Raw genomic sequence first — 18,258 nt, 5'->3', positions numbered from 1 at the left:
CTGAATTTTTCTTAACTCGCGATCTTTCTCGCGTTCCTCTCTCTCTCGCTCTTATCTGTCCCGTTTTTCTCTCTCTTTAAGAAGTTTCAACCTCATTTCTATGTCCTCATCACTGGCCTGCTCGGAAATCAGCTGCAGCAATTCCGATTTTGACCATTTCGTTGCGTACCCCTAGGCCCAGTTCCTCACCAACAATCAACAATTCGTCTCTAAGCAGTGTCCTTAACTCCATGATTCCTGCTTTCCTTCCTTGATCCTGCTGGCTAAACCTACCTGGGAAAACACAAAAAACCTAGCTAACAATCAACAATCTAGCTTTCCTACTGTTCTAAAGAGAACAACCACAAAATAGAGCCTAGAGAATCAAAGCAAGAACAAAGCATTTACCGCAAACACAGCACCACGTGCCAAAGTCCGTCTCACTGCTGTCAGCCAGTTGTAATGTTTGGAGTCGGGCATGAAATAGATGGTAGCTGGCTCATGCCGTCGTCCAACTTATCCACGCTGAGGACGTTGTTGAAGGGAGAGACCTGTTCTCATCGAGAACGAAGAATGTGGGATTTATTTACAGTATCTACATGAGACGTTACAGTTCATGAGTCTAACGTGACTGAAAGAGAAATGCGCACTGAGCAGCCGCACAACAGCTGCTTATAAACACTCTGTCCTCCCTAGATCCCTAGGCGAGGGAAAAACGGCCGTTCAACCTGCTACCAATTCGGAGCGTTCAAAGTTATCGTAGCCGACCCGTCTTTAAAGGGGGATGGGTTACACACACTTCGACACAGGTTTCACTGACCACGCCGAGGTGAGCGGGTTCTCGCAGACACGTGTCTTGCCCCAAATGGCGCCTCTTCATCGCGGTGTTGACTCCGCAGACAATGGCCGCCGCGGCTGTCCATTGTCTGGCGTCTTCAAAGGCCCGTGAGAAGGCACCGCAAAGCATCTCCTTCCAGGGATTCCCCCTGCTTCAGTCGAACCGTGAAGGCGTTGGCGATTTTACTAACAATACTTGACCCACCGACCGCGTTTAGTCATACCGGCGCCGAGGGGGTGGCGTGTAGGACACCGTCGTCCCTACAAAACGAGTCGTCGTGGCAGGTGGGGAAGGCTTCCATGGTCACTTATGGGAAGCTCGCCGCCCTTGCAGCTGGGGCTGGCTGGAAAAATTGTGTAGGTCGGTACCCTTGCAGGCCGTTCGTAACAGCGCCTGTACCTTTTTGCGCCATTGTGAACAAGGCTTCCGTATATGGAAGCCGAAGCGTCTTGCTCTTATTTGTTGGTGCATGTCTTTCTTTGTCAGGTTTCGAGAGGACCAGACTGAGGCATTCGGTCCAAGGAGGCTACTCGTCGCCGCCCCGTTTCAAAGGCCTCTCGCGACGGTGGAAAGCAGACCGCGCGCGAGACCTCGGCGAGCGCATTGCCTCTGTTTTCACATGTTTTGCAAGATTTTCACGGCCAACGCGAAGGACCAGCGCCCAGGTCTTCCAAATGCACTCAAGAAAAGTTGTTTACTGTATTTATTTTGGTCTAATTTACCGCGGCAGGCGCGGCAACTGCTTAGTTTTCCGAACAGCGCTCAATGTAAGGATTGAGCTTTTCGTTGATGTTAGTGTTACGTCATTTTATTCGTGTCCACTTCTTGCAGCGTAAATATGCTGATGTGGCCAACAACTGGGGCGTTCTTCTGGCCTCTCGTTTTGCTCAAGGAATGTTTGGATAAACTAGGTCTAAGTGTGGTCAGCGAATTCAGTGCTTTTCATCGCGTGGCGGATTTTATGATTTGAGACGATGAGCAAAACGAGAACAAGGGGAAAGCGGGAGCCAACTTTTCGACAAGTGGCTTGTCTTTTTCAAGGTCCTTGAAGATTGAAGGTCCGCGTTCCCCGTGTTTTCTTATGATTTGATCGCACACATTATTCATGAGGTAGACGGAGCCAAGCAGGGCTAGTTTCTATGTTATAAAAGGCCTGTTTCAACTGTCTTCGTGTGTTTGCGCATTTCAGTGACACTTGAACATTCGCCTTTGAACTGGTATACTTAATCCTGCGAATTAGGTTTGTCCGTTTGCTATAAAAGCCAGAGCTGACTCTAGATACGTAGGCGAGCTTTCTTTTTTCTTTCTGTACTCTTGTATCATAAATTTAAGTGATTTTGTCTGTGAGCTGATGCATGTGAATACGCGCAACACTGGTGATCCTATCAGTGTTCAAAACTCAAAGCTTCATTGTAGTTGTTACTCAGCGCGGCGAAGAGTTACCGTGGCGATTGCGGCAAAAGAAACTTTTGGTAGTGCTTCAGCTGAAGCGCCAGGACGTCGTTAAAGTATAGGAGTGGCGTATGTCTGAATGGGAACGTAATTATATGCTGTTATACTGACGGCATTTGCTCCAATTGGCTCCTTAGATATGTCAGCGAACAGGGGGGAAGTAGGTGACAGTGCCACAGAGGTTTCAAAAGGAACTTCACTTTTATTCGCAACCACTACACTTGACCAAACAAAATATACGTTTGAATGGATGAAAAGTACTATGGCCAGCACAGTCATAATATATAGCAACACATGCGAAACCTTCTCACAGAATCATTCGCAATTCCGTGCGACACCATGTATCCATTCATATCCAATATTTATCGGACAAGACACCAGTGCACCGCATTATAATTAGAAAGCATTCGATTTACTAGTTTTTCTGCCCGTAGGACACTCAGAGCCTGTCTTGCGGAGAGGGAACAAGCATAGCGTGACGTTTCTTCGCGTAGCGCTCCGCATTTATCGTCACGATAAGGACCCAGCACGTCGGATTAGCGCTACATAGATAGCACAAGGCCTGTTCACTCGGATCCATGACGTCGTGCTACCTGGCCCCAAACTTCCAATGCGAAGGCTGTCGTGACGCAAGCGGTGACGTCAAAATCACCGCAGCTTATTTGGGAGCATCTCCGTTAAATTTTATGGCAGTCGGGCCAAATAGCATTACGTCATGGATGGGAGTGAACAAGCCTTGTGCTATATAGGTAGTGTTGGTCGGATGCCGCAGCGTGAAGTTGCAGGATAACAAAAAGTCTGCACTGACACTGTATCGTTATCTGATAGTACGCTTACCAGCGCAACCCACGTCATTATTTCTACTCGGCATGAGCCGTGCTTTTTCTCTTTACTTTTCCCTCTTTGCTCTTGGCGTGCATCTATAAGCAAACGCAATAAAGGACGCAAGCAGTTTTTCGCCCTTCACCATGTCAATCAATCAATCAATCAATAAATCAATCAATCAATCAATCAATCAATCAATCAAGTTTTATTTTCGCCGCAGACAATACATTGTTACTGCGAAAATAGGGGGCCAGAGAAAAAAGCTGCATCTGTGCAGCTTGACTAAGCTCTAGCCACCCGTACAACAGCAGTGACACGACGATTTATTATCTTGATTCAGTTATATAAACATATCAGCAAATAAACGATCAGGCAGTCCGATCACAAATGACAATTACAAGAACAATTAGAAGCCTAAGCAGTTTCAATACAGTCAAACAAACAGGTCAAATAAAGTTTTGTTAGTAAGGGCCAGAACGTTCACACCTTTCCGGTCTAGCTCATTTAGTGTAGTTGCCAGGGCGTAGTCAAGTTTTTCTTTCCCATAATGGGTGCGCGAGGAGGGAACGTAGTATGGCGGTTGATATCGGAATGGGTAGGAAATTGTACTTTTCCTGAGATTTGATAATTCTTGGAATAGTTCCGCCCTACCTAATGTGGCGTTTTTATAGGTTCTTAATAATTTGTATTTGTATATATTGTGGATATTTAGAATTTTATGTTTGTGAAAGAGTGGTTCTGTGTGTTCTAAGAACGAGGAATTTTCTATTGATCTAAGTGCTTTTTTCTGAATAAGGAAGAGTTTCTGCAAGTTAATTCTGTCGTGTTTCCCCATATTAGCATGCAGTAATGTAAGTGAGAGTTAAAGAGTGCAAAATATAACATCTTTTTAATGCTGACTGGAAAAGTGCGACGGTTCTGGCTTAATACACCGGCGGCTCTACTTAATTTTGGTAATAAAGTTTTCACATGTTTATTCCAAGACATGTTTTCTGAAAAAATGACACCTAGAATTTTAACAAACTTTTCTATTTTAATTTTGAATGGCCCGAGAGCAATATGGTCGTCTATATTTTCTAAGGTACCTGGGGTGCGAAACAACACACACTTGGTTTTTGACTCATTAAGAATGAGCCTTCTGGCACCAAATCGGCCAGTTGTGACAGAACGCACTTCCCTTTTGTCTCACAGTATCAATGTTTTTTCCCTTAACGAGCGGCCGCCGTGGCCTGGTATCCCGGCCACGGCGGCCGCATTTCAATGGGGGCGAAATGCGAAAACATCCGTGTACTTAGATTTAGGTGCGCGTTCAAGAACCCCAGGTGGCCGAAATTTCCGGAGTCCTCCACTACGGCGTGCCTCATAATCACAAAGTGGTTTTGGCATGTAAAACCCCATAATTTATTTTTAATGTCGGCCTGGTCAATGCTTCGCACACGCCCATAACGCACGGAACGTTAAATGGTGTCAGAAGTGGCCGCCCAGTGCAACACTTTCCAGCTGGAGAAGGACCTCGGGCGCACCCAGGAACAGACATGGATGTGCTGAAGCCACCCGGACCACTACTCATGACAGTTGGTATGGGCAAGAATTGGCAACGATTTAAGCAGATGCTGGAGCTCTACTTCACGGTAACAAAGCCGCATGACAAACCCCTGAGCAAGGCAGCAAAGACAGCAGTACTACTGAGCTTGGCAGGGGGGACGCATTAGAAGTTTTCAACAACTTCTCCTTCAGCGAAGGTGAAAGCAAAGAAACGAGACCGTCGTCGGCAAGTTTGACGCATGCTGGGCTGCTCAAACAGACGAAGTGTACGAGCGTTATCTGTTCCGGAAGCGGACAGCGGGGGAGAGTCTTGAACAGTTCGCACGAGACGTGAGGATGCAAGCCCGATCGTGCAATTTCGGTGAGCTAACAGACTCCATGATTCGCGACCAAATTGTGATCGGCATTAGCAATGACAGCCTCCGGGCTAAACTCCTGCAAGACAACGAGCTCACGCTGGCTAAAGCCGAAAAAATATGCATCAGAGGCAGCTGCTTTGCAATGCGAAGCATGGGCGGATAAAGTAAACCAAGCAGATCCAGTCAATGTCGCTCGGAGCTCAACCAAGCATCCAAAAACGTTCAAATGCTCACGCTGTGGCAGAGAACACAGGCCACGCGACTGCCCAGCTTATAGCAAAACTTGCAGAATCTGTAACGCAAGGAATCACTTTGCTGTTTGCTGCAGAAGAGCGGCACGCGTAGATAAGCTCCAGGATGACGGTGATGGCAACGACTTCGAAATTTTGGATGTGTACCAGTAACATACGGAATGAACGTGATTGGATGGCGATAGCGAGCCTTGGCGGCGACGAACTCAAATTCAAAGTCGACACGGGATCTCAAGCTAACGTCATACCGTATTCAGCCTACAGGAAGCCGCGGCCACTGCCGCCTATCAAACGCAGCAACACCACTTTGCGGTCATACGATGGGGCCATCATCAAACACCTAGGAGTCATCAGCCAAGAAGTAGTCATTGGTGACAAACACCAGCATTTGGACTTCTTCGTCTCCAAGAAAGGAAGGCAGGCACTGCTTGGGCTCAAGGCAAGTGAATTGCTCGGGCTAGTTACCAGGACAGTCGACGCAGTGGCAGCAAGCAAATCCGAACAAGTAATGCAGGAATTCGGCGAGCTATTCGAAGGTACCGGCTGCGTACAGCGACACTACAGGGTGGTCCCGTCTGCAGATGCGTTCCCAGTGGTTCAAGCTGCCCGACGAGTTCCTTTGGCCCTAACCACTTAGCGACGAGCGGAAGCGGATGAAGCAAGCGGGCATCGTGACAAAGGTCAACGAACCGACTGAGTGGGTAAGCCCATTGGTAACAGTGAAGAAAAAAGATGGAAAGTTGAGGGTTTGTATGGGTCCCAGGATAATCAACGCTAGCATAAAACGGGAGCATTACGAAATGCCAAGGCGTGAGGACATAGAGGCGGAACTGGCCGGTGCAAAGGTGTTCAGTCGACTTGACGCGAAGGCTCGTTTTCATCAAATTGCTCTCGATGAAGAAACGTCAAGAATCTGCACTTTCGCAACTCCTTTCGGAAGGTATAGGTTCTTGCAGATGCCCTTTGTAATTTCGTCAGCATCAGAAGTATTTCAAAAGACTCTGAGCGAAATATTCGATTCCTTACAGGGCGTTCATGTGTATGTAGATGACATTTTGATTTGGGGAATCTCGCAGGAACATGACCATCGGTTGAGATCAGTAGTCGAAGCTGCTAGGCAAGCTGGTCTTAAGCTAAACGCAGAGAAGTGCAAGGTTGGTGTTCACGAAATCGAATTTCTAGGTAATATTATCTCGAAAGACGGCATAAAGCCCAACCAACGACTGATCAAGTGCATGAAACAGATGCCCATTCCGGCCGACAAACAGGGAGTGCAGCGTCTTCTGGGTGTAGCCAATTATTTTTCCAAGTACCTTCCCTCCTTGTCGCAGAGGACGTCTTCTTTGCGCAGCCTAATCAAGCATGATGCAGTATTTGCGTGGACACCAACCCACACGCATGAATGGCACAGTATCTGCGACAGCCTTGGCCAGCAGCCACTGCTAGCTATCTTTGACCCAGAGAAAGAAACGAAAGTGACGTCAGATGCATCAATGTATGGTTTGGGTTCAGCTCTCACGCAGCGTCACTGAAGTGAATGGCGTCCTGTGGCGTACGCATCAAGGGTGCTGACTGACGCGGAACAGCGTTATTCACAGATAGAAAAGGAAGCATTAGCAGTGACTTTCGGCTGCCAGAAGTTTAATTACTTCATCTATGGTCGACAGATTGTCTTGGAAACGGATCATCGGCCGCTGATAGCTATAGCTCAAAAAGCAATAGCTGATATGCCGCTTAGACTACAGTTTTTTTTTATGCGTCTGCTCAAATATGACTATGTCCTTCGATATGTTCCAGGAAAAGAACTCCTCTTGGCAGACATGCTCTCGCGAGCCACAGCCGTGATACCGGACCAGGACGATGCGGACGCTGATGCCGATGTGGAAATCCGTGCTGTGAGTGCGGTTACAGCCCTTGTCAGCGATGTCACGTTGAAGCGGCTAAACGAAGAGACTGATAAGGATCCCTATTTACGCGCCGTAATTCAGGCCGTTCGCAATGGTGAAAAAGTTGAAGGAGAGCTGAAACATTTCACAGGGGAGCTGTAAATTGTGAAAGGCATTCTACTGAAAGGTACAAAAGTGGTCGTGCCTGTGTCCATGAGAGGCGAGATGATTGCACGAGTGCATGAGAGCCACATGGGCCTTAATAAATCTAAAGCAAGGGCAAGAAGATTCATTTTTTGGCTAAACATTAACGCAGATATCACAGAAATGATCCCGAGGTGCGCTGTGTGCAAACACTATGCATATAATCAACTCACCGAACCACTCATCATTAGACCTACACCGCATTACCCATCGTATAGGGTCGGTGCATTCCTATTCTAATACGCTGGAAGGTTGTATCTTTCAGCGTATGACGCTCTTTCTAACTTTCCAGAAGTGGAGGAGTTGCGTGACACGTCGGCGACAACCGTCATCGAGAAGCTGGAGGCCATATTTGCGAGATATGGTGTCCCGTATGAGGTGTGTACAGACAACGGACTTCAGTTCAGAAGCCGAGACTTCTGCCGGTTTGCAAGTCAAGTATGACTTCAGACATGTCACCTCAAGCCCGGAGTTCGCGAGGTACAACGGATTTGCAGAGAAAGGCGTGCAGGTAGCTAAAAGAATTTTGAAGAAGACGAAACAAGCAAGAGAAGACTTCTGGCTGGGGCTACTTAGCTACAAGTTCACCCCCTTAGAAGATGGACGATCACCCGGAGAACTACTCCAAGGAAGGCGATTAAGATCCACTCTTCCTGATTTCAGCAACCAGCAAAGAACGCAAGTGTGGAAACATGTTCAAAAGGAATATTCAAGACGGGTTCTACCACCACTGGAAAAGGGGCAGACTGTTAGGCTGAAGAAAAAGTTTTGGTCACGGAAAGCGAAAGTGGTTAGGCAGGTGTATCCAAGATCGTACGAAGTATTGACAGAGGACAACAAAACACTCCGTCGCAACAGGCAACATCTGCACCCCACAGGTGAAGTTTTCATTCAGGACGCACTGGAAGATGACCACGGTACTGACAAACGCCAGCAAAGTACACACGCCGCTCCCGACCTGCTCGACCAGATTAACGCACCGCCTGTAATGGCGACAGACCCCACTACATCATTACGAAGATCTCGCCGCCAGTTCAGACCACCTCAACGTCTGCAGTACGACTCGAATTTCCAACAGTTGCCTTGAACTCTTGACTTTTTAATACTGTGAGGACGTGCATTACATAGCTGCTGTTCTAATATGTGTACTTTCAGAAGGAGGGGGATGTATCGTAATCTGATAGAACGCTTACCAGCGCAACCCACGTCATTATTTCTACTCGGCATGAGCCGTGCCCTTTCTCTTCAATTTTCCCTCTTTGCTCTTGGCGTGCCTTTACAAGCAAGCGCAATAAAGGACGCAAGCAGTTTTTCGCCCTTCCCCATGTCGGCCTGGTCAATGCTTCGCACACGCCCATAACGCACGGAACGTTACACACACCTTTCGCCAATAAATGCCGTGTGCTAGGTCACGAGAAACCTGAAGCGCTCGCGTCACATGCTTGCTACAATTTGTTGTTTTAGTGCCGCAAAAATATTTGAAGCGGAATGGCATTATTGTGATTTAATATTTTAGAACATATTTTTACATACGCTTTCCAGTTTCACTGTTTGTCCCCCTTTCGTCTAGTCGCGCTTCAATCGCGCACCACTAACTGATATCTGTGGCAATAGGTTTTGCCACGCTTTTCGTTCCAAGCTTCGCGACCTATTTAGATGGACCTTGCCTTTAAGCCGGCGTACTGGCACGAGCAATCATAAAGACGTCGTTTCGTTCCACGCTCGGAACTTGTGTGATAATCATTTAAGTGCGCGAAAGGCCACTCGCTGTCTCGTGCACAGCAAGGACAGCTGTGGCGGCACTGCGACCGCAAGTTCAGGGATGGCCTCCGAGTTTGGCGCGTCACAGGCACCAAAAGCTCAAGTGGCGTAGCGTCTTCGTGAACATCCAAAATCAGATTTCAACTGCGCGCCACGGCGACGATCATCAGTGCGTTGTGGGCATGCTCCGCCGTAGCCTTCGCAGTGCATTACCCGCCGGGGTTGTTTAGTGGATATGGTGTTGGGCTGCTAAGCACCAGGTCGCGGGATCGAATCCCGGCCATGGCGGTCGCATTTCGATGGGGCGAGAACACCCGTGTACTTAGATTTAGGTGCACGTTAATGAACTCCGGGTGGTCCATATTTTCGAAGTCCCCCCCCCCCACCACCACTGCGCCGTGCCTAATAACCCGACAGTGGTTTCGGCACGTGAAACCCCGTTGTTTAGTTTCTAGTGCAATTGCATTGAAGGAACGAAAGCATCGCGAAGGGGGATCATAGGCAGTCTTCGATCGCCAATAACTCCGCTTTTGTTGAACGCATAGAAGTAGTATTTCCGGGCAAGTTATTTCTGAAATAGTGACACGTGAACTCGTTTATCTTTTACGGGTGAGTTATCGCTCAGCACAGGACGGGCCCGCATTGATCGGAAGATTCTGGAATGTTATCGATTCTTCAATACTCTGTCTGTTGTCGCCGAACATTGTGTAATCAGATTTGCATGTAGCGCGACGCGTATGGTGTAGAACTTTCTGAGAGACACGCCAGCATCAGCGATTACTCTGGAATGTTGTCTCATGTATCAAAGCTGACGCGCTTGATCCGCTGCTCAAATTTCGACGATCGCCGCCTGTGTTCGCCGCTGTCGCCGTTCTTGGTTTTGTGGGCACAGGTTCGCCCAATAAAAGTTAGTTTCGTCTTCCACAGTATTGCTACTGTGTTCCTTACGGTAACTACCACGTGACAATAGTCCAATTTTCAAGCTTTTCGGAGTCCGTTCTTGCGCGATCGTCGGCAGGGTGCCGTGAGATGGGCTGCGGGTTACGCTCGTTCGCGGCGTCTGCTGCCAAGGTCAGTTCGCGGTACCAGCGTGTGTGACGGGGATCACTGCTCCCGCAAGGAGCGACGGCGAGCTGGATGTGACGCTCCCTTGGGTGTTGTCGCCGCTGACACGACCTCCCCGCGACGAAGGGCCGCTCTCGTCGTTTGTGGAACGAGAAGAAATGCCTCGTGCCGCGCAGGACAGGCTCGGCTGCGATACGGCGCCAGAGTAGCGCGCGTTGTCTGCGTGGAAACCAAGCGCTGCATGAGCGGAGGTCTGTCTGCGGCGGCTGCCGTGAATCCCACCCACGCGCTGGCTCTCGCGATGTCCCGATGAGCGAGATAGATGCGCCACACTTCGCTCCGTTTGGAACGTGCCGCACGAGACAGATTGTCCGCACCAGCCAATATATTGCGAAATGAAACCACGTATACAGCTGCGCTCAAATTTCTCAGTAGGCAGTATCGTAATCGGCGGTGAATTTTTTTGTAGGTCTCCTTGCTCCCTTAGAACACACAAGTTTACCCGATGGCCACCCGTCTCGTGGTTTCATAAATGGTCGCCGCCATTAAAAGGTATGCTTATTTGTTTCACAAACAAGGTTAATGCCATGCGCCTCCTTTACATGAGCTCGACCGCAGCAACTGTGGCCAGCCGGCGAACTCATCTGATCCCGACACCTCTTTTATTCACGCGAGAATCGGGCAGTCGACGTGTACCAGACAGCCTCGCAGATCTCAAGCTTATCCGTGGCCGACTGCACCTTTTCGCCATCGGCAACCTGCAGGCGGGCTAGCCAAGCCACCCGACCTGCTATAATTTACACAAATCAAATGACAGGTTGACCAGATTTTATCGGGCCCGCGTAAACGTGAAGATGTAGCAGGTATCGATTGGTATGCCCGTGTACACACGACTGCACCATACGTCTTTGCGCGATGCGGTTGAAGCGCGACAATGCGTAGTGGTTGCGCGTGCAACTCTGGCGAGACGAACTGCCCCTCCCCGTGCAGGCGAGCATCCAGATGAAGAGCTTCTGGCCGGCGGCCCACTTCTGCGGAGGAGTCCTGGTGCGCAACGACCTGGTTGTCACGGCCGCCCACTGCGTGCACGGGTAAGTAAGCCCAGTGACGGACCCATTCGAAACGCGGGGGAAAAAACTTCTTCAATAACGATTATGTCCGGATGTCCAGCCGTAATATACGGCTGGGTTGTTGAAGGATCTTCGGCTTATGCTCGGTGCCACCAGATGAGTGGTGGTGTTGGCTGATTAATACAGCAAACTCGAAACGTCTCTCAACCAGCCGCGTCACTAACGCTAACGTGGCTGCATTCCGCACGGCTTGGTGTCGTTCGAAACGGTTTTCAATAGAACTCAATAGAAATTGGGGAATTTGTCGTCGAGCGGTCCGTTTCAAGAAGTCATGATTTTGTCGGGCTTGATGAGAGAATACGGGATGTCCACCGAAGACAGAATTAGGAAATTTTCCATTTACTCTAGACACTCCTCGCCAGCCCGCTCCATCTGTCCACGCAACGCATTTCGCTCATATCTTTCTTTCATTTGTCGCCTCACAGTGTGCACACCGCTCCTGTATATCGGAAACGTTTGTGGCCGGCGTTCCCGTCTTCTGCCCAAATTGTGCAAGGTGTCGGCATAGAGCTCGACTTACTTGCCCGATCGTGGGTGTGTATCGTTCAAACCACTCGCTGGAAAAAGGAAGTTTCTCGATAGACTTATTATCAAAGAAGAAAAAAAAAATATGCGTTTACAAAGATCACAAAGATTGTTTACAAAGCATTGCACCTGCAATGGTTGGACTACAGAACGATGTCCAGCTTACTCGAAATTGGGATTTGTGTACCTAATTTCATAGTCACGTTTTTCGTGCCTTGATACTTTCAGGCTTGCCTCGCTTTTCTGTTGTGGAAAAGTCGGGGCATATTTTTTCCGCCTTCAACGCAAGACAGCGTCATTTGGGGCTCTGGATGCAGGCTACAAATGCAGGCTCCCATCGTACGACGCTGGGAGCTCGCAGAGTTTGTCGTCTGTTCGGCCCTTCTTGACTGAGGTGTTCACTTTGATGACGTCACTACTGCTGCGAACTCGTTGCTGCGGTGGACGTGCAGGAGAAAGACAACAGTGGCGTCCGATGTGAAGTGGCCCTTTTCTTGAACTTTGACCCCGTCAGATCACTTTCCGCACTTTCCTCCGCAGGATGCGTCCTGAGAACCTGGTGCTCAAATTTGGCAGCCATGACCTTGTCCGCGACGACGCCGGCGTCCAGATAAGGAGGGTCTCCTCCTACGCAACGCACAACGTAAGTGACCACCCCAAGCTGGCACCGTTACTGATTTGTCGGCAGGTGTACTAATTTTTCTTTTCAAAGTTTGCGATGAAGCTTCCGAATCTACAGATGTCTTCGATAAAAGTAATAGCGAAGCCTATTACTTTCACAAAGTTTTTTTACTGCTATGTTTTCGGTAGACAACTGCTAACGTACGATCAACTTTTACTTTGCGCAAGCAACGTGTGATATATGTCTTTGTATTTTCATTAGGTGCATACCGCGCCCATTCGCTATGCCACGCCCACCGCTGTCGGGAATCGACCCCTCGGGCATCCCATACGACGCGAAACGACGTCCCAAAGACATCCCCCTCTTGCAGGTGAAGACGTCCGGCGGATTTCTTAGCGAGGTCCCAGTCACCAAAGTGAAAAAGAAACGCCTCATCACGGGCACGGTTAAGATATGGAATCAGCATGCGAAACATTTCTGCAAACGTGCACCAGAAGAGGGCCTGCCCCCAGATGTGTGTGCCTGCTGGTTTATTTTCGCGATTCCAGTAGGATGGATCCTGGACGTCCGATTAGGATCCCTACGTTCGAAGCCGTGTAATGCCGCTTATTAGGTGTCCTTAAATGGATGTCCTGACAAGTATGCCCGCTTCACGGTCGCTGTACCGACATGAGGCCATCGCCCCGATGATACCACTGCTCATAATGGCGCCTGGCCCTCAGTTTGGTGTTCGTTGTCAGGCTACAAGTTGCAAACAGTGCTCGCAACAACTCCTCCATATGTACAGGTTTATTTACAGATATACATGCCAACAACAACTTCCGGGGCGGACAAGTTCCAGATGCTCTCACTGCTCTTCCCCCCACGCCAAAACAAAAAACAAAAAAAAATAGAGAACTCTACGAATCGGAAGCGGTTTTACCAGCACACAACTGTCACGGACCAATAGTTAGCACAAATCAGCCCAAACGTTTTCTTTCGGCCGCCCCTTTTGGTTCCGTTCCCTTTCCCGTTTTCCTCTGGCCATTGGCTACATTGTGGCTTAACTTCAATGCAAAAACAAATAAACCAAAAACAGAAACAGCAAACACTAACAGCCAGGCATTTTGGGGAATCCGCTCGTTGCCAGGCCCATGAGCAAACTGCGCATACGGGTGCGTGCCGTGCTCAAAAACGGGCGGCTCACTGCTCTATGCGACACATTGCCTACACTTGTGGCTCAGCTATGCTGCCTCATTTCTTAACGCGCACAAGCTTTTCGTTATACAGAGTACGTTGCGCAGTAACAACAAAGGAGAGGTCAAGGCAGGTCAAGCGCTTGTCCTGTATCGACCTGCCCTTTGTTCTTACTGCGCTGTGTATTTTGTACAGCGATGAATTACCAACGCGCCCATACTTATTCCCTTCTGGATCTTTCCGCGAAGGCAAAGTGACGGCACCGCTATAGTGCGATTGTTAACGTGTCGTATAGGAAGTCAGGCAAGTTAATGATAAACTTGTGAACGTTGAAATTGATGACCACCAATATGATCTTCCCATTAAAAGCGCTTTCTAGCTTGGTGGTCGCTTTTGGTTACACCACATGGTATTCACCACTGAAATAGGAGCGGTTACTTGTTGCGTTTGAGTTGTGCTTTAGAAACATGATCCTTATGAAGCGAAGGTACCACCCGGTATTGACGTTGAAGATGTCTATTTATAATAAATTGGTACAATCTCCCTGCTTAGTAGATGGACATCTTCGGGAAAGAACGGGACAAGGGAGGGAAGATTGCGCCGACAAATATTTCTCTCAGGACTGGCCATTGAGGGCAGCCCGATTATAATATTAAGTCCGTGCTAGGTTGGGCTTGTCCACACTAGACGTCGACATGGCAGTAACTGCCATGAAGTCGGACACCGAAGAACGGGCTGCCCTCACCCAAAAGCCATCCATGCCAATCCTTCATCCACCTTAATCGGCCTTAACCCTTCTTAACGTACCTTAATCCATCTTAATTCACCCTAATCCTCCTCCATCGACCTCAATCCACCCGAATCCTTGTTAATGCACCTTAATCCTCCTTAATTCTGCATAATCCTCTTTCATTCACTTTAATGCACCCTAATCCATGATATTCCTCTTTCATCATCATCAACCTGGTTACGCCCACTGCAGGGCAAAGGCCTCTCTCATACTTCTACAACTACCCCGGTCATGTACTAATTTGGGCCATGTTGTCCCTGCAAACTTCTTAATCTCATCCGCCCACCTAACTTTCTGCCGCCCCCTGCTACGCTTCCCTTCCCTTGGAATCCAGTCCGTAAACCTTAATGACCATCGGTTATCTTCCCTCCTCATTACATGTCCTGCCCACGCCCCATTTCTTTTTCTTAATTTCAACTAAGGTGTCATTAACTGGCGTTTGTTCCCTCACCCAATCTGCTCTCTTCTTGCCAAAGTAATACCTGTGCACAAATCTGGCTCTAAACTCGACGTAAATAACTACAGACCTGTTTCATGAACATGTGGATCCAGTAAATTGTTCGTACATATTATTTATAAGGCCATAATATTGCACTTAGAGAATAATAACCTACTATACAGCCGCAACAGGGATTCCGTTCAAGTTTAAGTACTATTACTCATTTAGCTGAGATAACCCATGATATCAATATCGCAATAAATAACAGAAGCCAAATAGGTGCCATTGTCTTAGATTTTTCAAAGGCCTTTGATGTTGTTCCCCGTCCAGATCTTATTACTAAACGAACTGCCATTGGTATACACGAGAAAACAGTATCACTGATAAAGAAGAGAGAGAACTTTAATCATACGAAATGCAGAGAGGTCGGATGGATAAAGAACTATCTCGAAAACAGAAGGCAATGCCTAGCTATGAACGATATTATGTCTGATTACCTCAACGTTTTTTCTGGTGTACCACAAGGCTCGGTTCTTGCGCCCCTCCTATCCCTGACCTACACCAATGATATTTGATGTTGCGCTCCGCCGCCTATTCAAATGCACTTATTCGCCGATGATTGCGTAGTGCATGCAACTGAATGCCAGAGAGGATCAGGTAAAACTAAACGATTCATTAGCTGCAATACAAAATTTGTGCAACAAATGGGGGATGAAACTGAATGCAACAAAAACTACCCGTATTTCCTTCACACACAAGAAAAGTGCGCTTCAGTTTACGTGCACAATAAACATATACCACTCAGAAAATGCAATGAGGTCACATACTCGGGGTCACTCTTACAACGAAATTAAAAGGGGAACCTCATATAGATAACATGCATGACAAGGCGCTAGGTAAACTGCATTTCTTGAGAAGAAAACTTAGAAGCACACCTCCTAGTGGTTAATGCATACAGAACCCTCATTAGACCCGTTTTAGAGTATGCTGGCGCTATTTCGGCCCCTCACCAGAAGTATTTAACCGACAATCTAGAACGCTTAGAGAACTTAGCATTGAAGGGGATCACGGTCACTGACCAAGTCTGATGTCACTGTCGGCACTGTATTTAACCGACAATCTAGAACGCATAGAGAACTTAGCATTGAAGGGGATCACGGTCACTGACCAAGTCTGATGTCACTGTCGGCACTGTCACGCGTATTTTCAAAATACGACTTGAGCATTGCCCACATCCCGACCAGCAAGCTCCGGAACCAGCTAATGAATGTGAAAGACAGGTTACGTGTTGAATCATTCCCAGGAGTCATGTATAAAATACCATGCGCTGATTGCCGCAAAGTATATATTGGTGAAACAGGGAAGTTCTCCAGACGCCTCAAGGACCGCAAAACGTGACGTAAGAAATAATAGTCACACGACGAACACCATTGCCGAGCATGCTTAGGAACATAATCACAAGATTGACTGGGACAATGCCACTGTAGTTGCGATAGAAAAGAGCATGTCATCCCGACGACTTGCCGGCACGTGCAATATGGTTTGTGCTTAACTTGCTTGCATTGTAGCTCCTTAAACTAGGTGAGAAGAAAATGTCCTGGCCCTGATCAAATTCCCAAAGCCTTTTTAAAGAGATACGCCGAGCGGTGCTCACGTTTTCTTTCTGATATCTATACTAAATCTCTAGAATCTGGCGACGTTCCGAGAGACTTGAGGCGGGCTAAAGTAGTACCGATTCACAAACAGGTTCCAAACATGATGTGACTAATTACCGACCAATCTCTTCACAAGTACATGTTGCAAAACGCTAGAGCACTGCTTAGCTACCCACCTAACTAAATTTGTGGACGAAAACGACACTTTGGGTAAAAACCAGCATGGCTTTCGACAAGGGTACTCCACAGTCACTATCTTCACTCAAGCTACACATGAAATCGATCAATGTATTAATGGAAGGGGTCAAATATATATTATCTTTATCGATTTCCGCAAAGCATTCGACAGAATATCCCATAGAAATCTGTTTATAAAGCTGTCTCATTTGTTAGGTAATACTCAGCTATTAAAATGGATTGAGGCATATTTGTCAGAAAGGGAACAATTTGTTTCATTAAATTCTGTTTGCAATACCAATAAATCAGTTCGGTTGGGTGTGCCGCAAGGATCTGGTTTAGGCCCTCTAATTTTTTTCCATTTAGATTAGTGATACGGCAGCAGGTTTTCCGCCACAAATAACCATCAAGCATTATGCAGATGACACCATTATAAATGCTAAAATATGAACTCCTAATAATCAACAGGAGCTTAGTAACCATTTACAAAAAGTCACTCTCTGGTGTGACGAGTGGCAAATGGAACCAAATGCGTCAAAAACTGATTGTATGCGTATGACGCGTAAAAAAAGATCCTTTAATTTTCCGCTACAGCATCAACTGAGGCGAAGTCGCTGAGGTTAAGGAATTTAAATGCCTAGGGATTCATCTCGCACATGATTTCAACTGGTCGGTACAAGTCGACAACATCTGTGATAAGTCCATGTGTAAACTTTGGTCATTACGACGAAAACTTCACGACGCCACCCCAGAGGTAAAAACAGTTGCCTGCAATATGACTGCACTTCCTGTACTGACTTATGCAAGTCAGGTTTGGGAGCCTCAACAAAACACACTAAAATGTGAGCGCGTACAAAACAAGGCCTTAGGTTTTATTTTTAACACATACGCTAGAACCTAGTCCGTCATCGAACTTAGAAATAGAGCTTGCCTCATGACTGTCAAGCAGAAAAAGCAGCATAACAGGCTGACATTCTTTTTTCACGTATAAAGTGGAGACTATAAGGTAGACGTAGAAAAACGCATCACATTAGAGAGATCTGCCAACCCCTGAACAAAGCATTCAAACCATATTAAACCACTTAATTATAGAACAGAATCATTCAAAAATTCGTTCCTGGCTCGAAGCATAGACGATTGGAACAACCTGCCTCAAGGTATAGCAGAATGTACTGATTTACAATCTTGTAAAAGCTGTTACCAATTATTTGTAAATGGTTGAGAATACGTTTCATTGTTAGATGGTTGTCGGTTGTAGTTGTTTTGGCGCATTACTTTTTCGTTAGACCCATATAGCGCTATAACTTGTTAATTGTAACTCGCGTTGTTTATCACTTCATATTTGTTTATATGATGTGCCTTCCTATCCTGATTGCTTTCTATTGAATTGTTTAAACATGTACTATGTACCTTGTGAGTGCTTTCTACAGAATTGTTTAAACATCTGATATGTCTTGTTTGATGACAGCAATGTAACCGCAACTCCTGTCTTGGTTTGTGTTTACAGTATGAATAAATAAATAAATAAAAAGGACCCCTCACTGCAGCTTTACCGATGGCCTTTGATCACTTTTGTGCG

General features: G+C 47.2%; 1 protein-coding gene across 3 annotated transcripts in view; it reads left to right on the top strand.

Moving 5' to 3' along the window:
• LOC142559728 (uncharacterized) overlaps window positions 1–18,258 on the top strand; it is a 370,616-nt gene that overhangs the window by 319,529 nt on the left and 32,829 nt on the right. For all 3 annotated transcript variants that reach the window (XM_075671318.1, XM_075671316.1, XM_075671317.1), the window contains 2 exons: window positions 11,156–11,256; window positions 12,361–12,463. In XM_075671318.1, the coding sequence (XP_075527433.1) occupies window positions 11,156–11,256; window positions 12,361–12,463 (204 nt within the window). The remainder of the gene's footprint in view (window positions 1–11,155; window positions 11,257–12,360; window positions 12,464–18,258) is intronic.

Source organism: Dermacentor variabilis, chromosome 10 (genome assembly GCF_050947875.1).
Source record: "Dermacentor variabilis isolate Ectoservices chromosome 10, ASM5094787v1, whole genome shotgun sequence".
NCBI classification, from domain to species: domain Eukaryota; kingdom Metazoa; phylum Arthropoda; class Arachnida; order Ixodida; family Ixodidae; genus Dermacentor; species Dermacentor variabilis.
The sequence above is the reverse complement of the archived record's forward strand: the minus strand, read 5'-3'. Positions and strand labels throughout refer to the sequence as shown.